The 8,844-nt window shown below is 46.1% G+C and overlaps 1 protein-coding gene across 2 annotated transcripts; it reads right to left on the reverse strand.

Annotated features, from left to right (window-relative positions):
• Positions 1–128: 128 nt before the first annotated feature.
• hmg20a (high mobility group 20A) lies at positions 129–8,532 on the reverse strand. 2 transcript variants are annotated; one of them, XR_003931816.1, is made up of 9 exons: positions 8,381–8,532; positions 6,223–6,293; positions 5,729–5,938; positions 4,415–4,547; positions 3,628–3,665; positions 2,198–2,273; positions 1,839–2,054; positions 763–962; positions 129–660 (listed from the first exon to the last, which is right to left on the reverse strand). XR_003931816.1 is itself a non-coding variant. In XM_030096650.1 (9 exons), exons 2-9 carry the CDS (start codon positions 6,286–6,288, stop codon positions 657–659), a joined length of 876 nt encoding a protein of 291 aa, XP_029952510.1. In that variant the 5' UTR covers positions 6,289–6,293; positions 8,381–8,532; the 3' UTR covers positions 131–656. The 2 variants fall into 2 exon arrangements, 1 of the variants encoding a protein (XP_029952510.1); XM_030096650.1 differs by having other exon boundaries at positions 131–660; positions 830–962.
• Between the last annotated feature and the right edge of the window lie 312 nt (positions 8,533–8,844).

An 8,844-nucleotide genomic window follows, 5' to 3' on the forward strand; every position in this document is an offset into this window, starting at 1 on the left:
GAGGCTGGTATTAAGAGCACAGTTTCATCCATCAAACGTGAAATCCGCAGCGTCGATCATGACGGCTTTGAACCGGATGAAAGAATCTAGGACATCTTTGATTTTTCACTTCAGTACAAACTTTAAAAATAAACTGGATGCTCGCGTGGTGGAAATACCATTTATTGTAAACAGCACAAACACTTTCTCACACAGAAGGGAAAATAAAATAATGGCACGTTTTTCTTCAACAGAACATAAAAAGGAATTTTTTTTGTATATGTAAATACAAATACACAGACGAAATGCTTAATGATGATTTAGATGCTGTTTCTGAAGTTTTTTGTTGTCATTAATGGTCAAGTGGGACAATGACTGAAAATTGTGCAATAGTGTATTTCATTCATTAAAAAAAAAAGAAAAAAAGAAACTACAGCTATTTTTAATAATGTGAAGTTTTTAGAAAAAGTACAAAATGAAATATAAATAAATATGAACCACTATACCACTTTCAGCTATATTACCTTAGTGGAGGAAAAAAAAAAAAAAAATTTGCTTGAAACTCAACTGGGGTGAAATTTCAACAAGACGACTCAACTTCGAAGAGCAAGGCATCGACCCGGAGCGAGCGTCAGCTTCAGGGTCACAATCCGTCACGTCTGCCGCCCCCGGTCCAATTATCTGAGGTCAAACGACAACGACAGCAAAAACAACATTCAGACAGCGGACAATGAATCAAGCTCGCAATGGGACCGCTCTGGTAATTAGACCGATTGATCTTACTTTGAAAAGTTCAGAACGAGAGCAGAACAGTTTAGGAAACAATCCAAAACGAAGCGGTCACCGTCACCTGTCCAGGCGGTTCACCACGTCTCTCACGGTGTTGATGAGGCTCTCGTGTTCCTGGGGGTTGCTGACGATGATGCTGTGCAGCTTCTTCATGTAGGAGTCGATGGTGTCCAGAGTGGGCGTCTCTCCGCTGCCTGCAGGACGAGTCACGTCGGACGAGAATGAACGGAACTGGAGACAATGTTCTGGGACCCGTTTACATGACAATGCTCTCAATTGGGGGGAAAAAAAAGAGGCTGTGTGTAATAAATATATTTCTGTTGCACCTTGACTTTGCTGTTTCCTTCACCCTTCAAATTAGGTTAATTAATGGATAAATTACAGATCCAGAACAGCTTCCTTCTATTTGGGTGCTTATCCTCTGAAAACGCTTTGACGTTACAAATTATTTATCGGCGCTTTCTCGCGAGCAGAATCCGCCACAGATCGACCCAGAGGGCAGATCTGAGTGCCTGCTGCGATCATCCCTCACTCTGTGGCTCCTGTGGAACCGTTCAAGCGGCGTTACGTTGGTCTTCTCCCTGCTGCTCCAGCAGGAAATTCAAATAGGTGTGGGAGAAGCTCGCAGGGGAAAATGCAGTGGGTGTGATCCATGCACAGAGTTCTGTTTGTGTATAAAACAAGTACAAACAGAGAGCTGGAGAAGAGAGGAGCCAAGATGGATGACTTACACGGACAATCCTGAACTCAACAGCGAGCGGTCCGTGTTCCAACGTGTGGATCAAAGGGAAAAAGAGATGCTGCAGCTCAAGGCGCCACAGACACAGAGAGAGAACGCCCACGCTCGCTCCTCCGTGTGTTAGAGCGGGATTGTGGAGAGAAGGGATTACTACACTGTTTGCTGTCAGGTCTTTGGGGTGACTTCCTGTTGAGGGATATCAAGTCCAGACCAGTTCAGACGCTGGTGTTGCTCAACAGGAACGCAGAGATGGAGCCTCGCGGAGCGGAAAGAGGAGCGTGAGGTTCAAGAAAGAGGAGGAGAAACCTCATAAGGCGGCGCCGGTTCTCACCTGGCAGAGGAACGGCGGTGAAGCTGGAGGTGAGCGCCTGGCGCAGGGTCTCCAGGTGCTGGTGCAGCAGCCCGTTGCGGCCCCTCTCCTGCATCACGTCGCCCTCCAGCCGGTCCACGGCGCCGCGCATGCTCTCCACGTGCTTCTGCAGCGCCGCGTTGCGCTCCTCGTACTCCATGTTGGTCTTGCGGAGCTGCCGCATCTCGGCTTCGCGTGCTGCGTGTGTGTGTGTGGGGGGAAACGGCGATCAGAAGGGAGCTCCGGCACAGCTACACCTTTATCAATTTTTAATTTGCTGAGCGAGTTGAGGACAGGACTGCACCTCTCTGACGCCTGTGTGTGGAAACACAGCGGCTCACCTTTGCTGTGGTTGAGAAACTCCTCGGTGAAGATGGGAATGTCGAACACGGTCCTGTCCTTTCCCTCGGTGTCCTTCTGCAAACAGCCACAGACGGAGAGCGGGGGAATGAGATAAGCCGCGCAGACCGGCAGCCGGAGCCGCTGGGTTATCTGGGCGGGCCGCAGGTGGGCGGGTAATTGATTTCATACCTGGCCGCGGGGAAAATACAGTCAAACAGTAGAAGAAATGAGTCAGCCGGGGTAATTTCATCACTCCCACAATATCGCAGCCTCTCAAACGGCTAGCAATAAGTTTGTGGGGGGAAAAAAAAAGCACAGCTCAGGTTTCATTCACTCTTCCTCGTGTGTTAACCTGGAGACTCGGAGACTTCAGCTGCGACCCTCCGCTAAGGAAAGCCCTGAACGACACGCCAGAACTTCATATAAATGAGTCACACACTAAGCATGAGCCAAGTGTCTGGATCCCGAACGCGGCACCAGAGAGGATTAAACAAAGCTTCAGTGATGCAACGAGAAGCACTTCATGTGTAAAGCTACAAAAGCTGCAGAAGCAAAAACAGGCCAAGATTACACCAAATTACTAATGACCCAAACAGTGAAAAGTCCAATTTAACACCAGCCTTCATTTTTAGAATGACTTTAAACCACTTTTCTACTTTTTTTTTTAACTTTACATCCTCTATTAAATGTATTTTCTGGATTTACTGTTTAGCCGGTCATATCATAAAATACCAGGATGTCACTGAAGTACAACAGAAAGCTACACAGCAGAACTTAAACTAAATTTGACTGGATGCGAAAAATAATTCAGACTGTTATACAGTACCGTTTGAGGTGACAACATGACGAGACTGGTGTCAAATTACAAGAAACTGATGCTGTCAGTCAGCAGGGTCGACGTTTTGAAAGCAGTGTACCTGAAAACGCTCTGTAAACTCACTCGTTAGAAACACGGTTAAAAAACGCTTCAGTGAGTTATTGAACATCTTGTGGCTGAACCATATCAGAGGAGTCTGCGAATCGTGACAAGTTGTTGAGTAATTTAACAGTATAACTCATCACAGTTCAGTGTTTGGTGCATGTTGATGTCATGATACACTGACTGAACGAAGGCATGAAGATATCAAAATGACTGGTTTTAGACAGGAAATGGAACAACAGGATAAATAAGGACGTTTCTATTGATAAAGAAAAAAAAAGTCACATTGTGTTGTGCTTTCTTTTGTCAGCCTGACGACATATGAGCCACATCAGCTTCATGGAGTCTCCCACTGGGAATCAACACTTGTGAGCATACTGAATTCCATCACGCTCACAAAAATCTTTCCAGCCTTTAAAACGTTTCTGGAACACAAACAGCTGACGCTGAATTTGGATGGAGCTCCTCTGCTTCATGTTGGTGTCAGGTGGGCAGGAAGGAGAGACTGACCTCGTGCAGAGCCTCGTTGGCGACCTGGTGCCCGGCGTCTGGGGAGGAAGGAGGACGGCAGATGATTCACATTTGCTGTGGTTCGTATTGTAAACTGACAGAGCGAAGAAAAGTTGAAAACAGCCGTCTTGGAGGAGTTCTGGCTCCAGCACAGCACTTCCTCACGTTATCCTGCTGTAGCATAGCTGTTTACGACATTTATCCCTTTACTGACATCTAAAATCAGCACGGTTCAGACGACATGTCACGGGAACAGAGCGGCGGCTTGCTGGCTCTTCATCATCTCATCTACAGAATCGTAAAGGAACCGTTTCTGTTCCATTTGCATTGAAGAAGCAGAACAAACCGAACCCGCTCCGGCTTTCAAAGCCAAGTTTGGAAAAAAAACATTCCAGATGTTCTCAGGCCATAAGTCACCCATTGAGAGCAGAATCATTCAACAGCATAGCAACTTTTTACACCATCATTAAAGTCTGTTGCTGTACATTAGCGGATTTATGTGTCGCTATGACAACTTTACATGAGGATTTATTTTTGGGACGACTTTCAGTTTCGTAACCTGCATTTTTCCCCGGGAGCGTTTTCTACACGAGCATCTGTCCTTCTACTTGAGTGAAGAATGTGAATCCTGTTGCCAGCTCTGCTATTCTTGCAGATTCGGGTCCATGTGAGTCACGATTTGTCCACAGACCCACTCCCTGCTCCCCCTGCTCTCCCCTGCCGGCTTCCTCTGGGCAGACTTCCTGCCCTCCGCTCGGCTCGCAGAGGTTTCCTGACCCGGCCTCACCTCCTCGGTGCCGCTTGCCCTTCTGCTTCTCCTGCACCTTCCTGGTGAAATGCTTGTAGGCCTCGGTCTTCTGGTACTTCTCCAGCTCCCTCATGTAGCGCTCCTTATCCCGCTCCGCCTCTTCCAGGTAGCGCTGCAGACGAGACGCAGACAAAAAAACATCACACAGGAGCAGAAGGCATGATGGGTGAGACGCAGGGTGAATGGAAGTCTTCACTTCTAATCAAGATTAGTCCCTTCCAGACAAAAAAATCATCCATTTCTTATAATAATAACCGACCTTTACCATCTTCTGTAGTGTAAAAAAAAGCGATGCAGTTGGTAGAAAAGCTCGTAAAAAGAGCAGCATTCAAACGCCTTGCTCTGTGCACGACAGCTCACCACTGAGGTGAGAAATGAAACTTTTCATTCAGTGTCTGGAAACGCAGATGTGAGAGAATCACATGTTCCACCTAGCTTGAACAGGATTTATTAAAAAAAAAAAAATAAAAAATACAGAATCTAATGTCATGACGGAAAACTCCTGAGCTGCTCAGGTAGGTCACAGGTTTCAAACTCATTTTAATTCACATAAAGCAGAATTTGGTCTAAATATGGCTGGAGGAGTAAAATAAGAATGTGTTTTATTTTAGTGAACATGGCAGACTGCACCTTCTCTGCTGCAGTTATGGATGTCCGTGATATTTTGTGATGCTTAGTTGTTTCTGATGAGCCCACAGTATCTATTAAGTAGAGTAAGATTAAACCTCTGAGTCTGCTGAGAATAAATCATGATTCTACTGGCTCACGCTTTGCTGTATTTCGAGGGAGAGTTTTAACAACGTGTTCAAACACGACCGAAACGATGTTTCCATCATTACACGACAGAAACTTCATCCTTCTCGCTCTGCCTCCCACTGGAGGGTCTAACTAGGCCAGGGCCTGACGTGCTGTCAGCACAATCTGTGAGGGGACGTCAGAGTGTGTGTTGTGTGTGTTTGTCAGCTCCTAAAAACACCGACTGCACATATTCTTGCAGCCTTTGGTTCCTGCTGCTTTGAAAAATGAGATAAAAGATGCTAAGAGCCTGTTAAATCTGGCTGGGGATCGTCTTAAGGGTGTCGGCGTGGAGCGGGCCAGCATCGTGGTCCGGCCCTCCCGTGGTACTGCCGGCCGGCGCTGCAGCTGAAAGCTAACAGCAGCACCAACCTCAATAATCAAAGGCTTCTGCACGTTTTGCTGCGGGCTGCTCATGGCCTCGGCTCTCTTCGTCACCTTCCATGGGTTTTTTTTTTTTTCTTTTTTAAAATCTGCAGAAACAGTGGCCGCCCTGACCTGCTTCTCCTCGGGGGGCAGCTTGCTCCACTCGTTGCCCAGCATCCTGGTGATCTCTGGGAAGGGCACGTCGGGCCGCTCGGCCCGCAGCTGCTCGCGCCTGTCGTTCATGAAGCGCACGTAGCCCGTCAGCGGGGCTTTGGGCGCGTTGCTGTCCTTCATCGGCTTCTTCCTCTTTCTCCCCTTGGTCCAGTTGCCGCGGCGCGGTTTCTGCAGACGCACAAATAAATTCAAAACGGGGACGGGACAACATTTTTACTCTGTTCTTGTCAGTTTGGTGCATGTAGCCGTTTTAGGAATGTCTCCTTAAGTTTTGGGATTATTTTGGGGTCATCTCAACAGTAATCTGAGCCAACAGCAGTCCTCTGCTGACCCTGATCGTAACATGCTCACACTGACCCGAACATCAGCGTTTTGCCCGATCAGTTCGAAAACGGCTTTGGAGGACTCCAGCTGGAGTTCCCCTGTGATATAAATAGGCTTTGACCTCTTACCTCATCTCCGTTTCTCTGGGTGTTACTGTCGGCGTTGGCTGCGGGAGACCCCGTCTGCTCCTCCATGACTCCTGCAAACACACAGGAGGGAAGTCAGAGTCCATTCCAACTCCGTCTGTGTTTATTTCAGACTTGGAAATGTCACTGATTAGTCAGGGCGCTGGTGACACGAGGATGGCTTCGGCTGCTGGCTGCAGGTCTGGTGTGCGCCTCACTGTCATTTGGGACGCTGCCATGCCAGGAAACAGACAGGAGAGCGCTCCCGCTGCAGCTTTCCCTGCTTTCTTGGCTTGAAACCTCCTCCTGGCGAGCCACGTTTCCTCTAATAGAAATGTCTCGCCGCAATCAATCATTATCGAGCAAGCACATTACAAAAAAGCTTCACCTTTCCTCCTGAACGCTATTGTGGCCCATTTTGAAGCCGTGTTGTGGTAATGCCTTAAATATTTAGATAAGACATCAACCTACACGTTAAAAAAAACAGAGTTAGCCGGTCTCACTCAGCTGTGAAGTGAAAACATGAAGTGTTCTCAAAGCCACTTTAAAAACATGAGCTCATTTAAACACAAAGGCCCCTCATTAATAGAGAGATCAGCGGCAGATTAATCTGCCTGCTGACTCAGAGGACTCACAGAGCTCTAAAAATAGAAGCAAATATCATGTTCCTCAACCTTTCACCTCACCGTCCTCAATTACAAGTGGGGAAGTACGTTCCCTGCATCCCGGATGTGGTTTCCGCCTCTGTGCCACTAAATATGTGGGGAAAAATTACTCAGGAATCAGCCAGTCTGCCACAAGAAGCTCTTCTGGGGAGATAATTAGAAGGAAAAATCCCCCTCCTGGAGCAAACTGTCTCCAAAACTGGGAAAAGAACAAGCTCTCACAGTGTTTCAGATCTATCATGGGGTGGAAGTACAGAATGAAGAGGTCACCAGAGGTTTGGGGAGGTGGACGGGTTATAGAAGTTTAACACAACTACAATACTGAAGTTACTGGACAACCTTACATCAATTTGATATCTATAGCCATCAAACAGGAGACACATGACAGACTTCAGTCACTGATTTATCAACATTTTACCTTGAAGCCAAATGCTGGTGGACATGTACCGTCACTGAATTAAAAAAAAAAAACAGGAGTCACTGAGATAAAAACTGTTTCCCAGGTCTGCCCGAACTCATAGAATGTGTCTAGATCTGATTTCGTTTGACATGTAAAACTAAACTTGAGCCTCTGCTTTCCACTGTCCCATCATCTGGCTGGATCATTTTCGAATGAACGACACTGGGAAAGAGATCTGACAGTGCTGATGGCTCTCCAGAACCATGCAAGCATAAAGATGATCTACATCCACAACAGGGATTTTAACTCAATAGACTCCAATTACCAAAGATGACTGAGATAATCCAAAAAGAAAGCAGGAAACACTGACCTAAATACACATTCCTCCCTACACACCCACCCCTTAAAAAAGGGGACCGGCTGTGCTGCGGTGCCCCCTGCTGGATCAGAGCAGGCAATGTAAGTGTTAATGAAGAAATTAATGAAGTCTTTACTGATAAAATCACTCGCTTCCAGCCAATGTGGAGAAACTGTGCAAACTGCACCGATTCACTCTTCACTGGGTGATCTTTTCCAGTTATTAAACTAGTTATACAACGATTTCCAGCACGCTAAAAAAACCTCCCTATCATACACAGCAATGAGGAAGTAGGATGAATTATCATTTTAATGATAAACAAAGCACATAACACTGTGAGATTATTCGTGGTAAGTAGCTGAACTGTGTGTAACCGAAAGACAGGCAAAGCCTGGAGCTTCGAGCAGCGTCAACACGAAGCCACACAAGCTAACGAGACACGATTAACATTGCATTTACAGGCAGTTTCCCCTCACGAATCTTGGTGATATATCGTGACATTTGATCGAAATAATTGAGGCGTGATTAAATATTTTAAGATAACGTTAATCTTATGGTTCTGCCTCAGCTCATTTAGCCGACGAGCTAACAGCTAACCGTGTAAATAGCTTCATTCAGGAGATGGTTAGAGCGCTGTTAGCTGTCAAATCTCCCACTTAATAAACATGCATGCTCGTAACGACACAAATCGGAAGAGTGACTGTTGATATATTAAAGGTATAATGAGTGGAAACCGACCTTAGGTGGAAAATCCGCAACTGAACCAGCCCAAATTATTTTCCTAATCAAAACAATACAGCAGCCACCGTATAGAATTGGACTATATAGACAATCTAATGTCTGTGTCTGTGCCGTTTGAGTCTCGAATACCACACTAAAGATCCTGTATCACCTTTTAAAGAAATATATTTATTGCTATCAATATGGATGCACAATATCCAAAGAATAAAATGCTCAATTTCCTCAAACATGCTCACTCACTATTCTATGTATTCTAGTTCTAGGGTTATTTGTCAGCTTGCTTCTTCTTCGTGAGACTTTTACACAACAGGTTCATAAAGACGCTGCTGCCCCCCCACCGTGTGCTGTGTGTACTGCAGCCCAAGGAAACCCAAGCATTCAGTCACTCAATTCGATTCCTTTAATTTCTGCAGCTTCAATTTGCATCGCAGTCATTTCTTGGCACTTTAACCGAGAAAAAC

Source organism: Salarias fasciatus, chromosome 7 (assembly GCF_902148845.1).
Source record: "Salarias fasciatus chromosome 7, fSalaFa1.1, whole genome shotgun sequence".
NCBI lineage: Eukaryota > Metazoa > Chordata > Actinopteri > Blenniiformes > Blenniidae > Salarias > Salarias fasciatus.

Bases quoted from the DNA above. Each gene is read 5' to 3' on its own strand.
- hmg20a (XM_030096650.1), bottom strand. From the start codon at position 6,288: ATGGAGGAGCAGACGGGGTCTCCCGCAGCCAACGCCGACAGTAACACC. The intron at 3,666-4,414 runs GTGAGGCCGGGT...CTTCCTCCCCAG, and splicing joins GGGCAAGCGGCACCGAGGAG to ACGCCGGGCACCAGGTCGCC. The intron at 2,055-2,197 runs GTGAGCCGCTGT...ACACACACGCAG, and splicing joins GTTTCTCAACCACAGCAAAG to CACGCGAAGCCGAGATGCGG.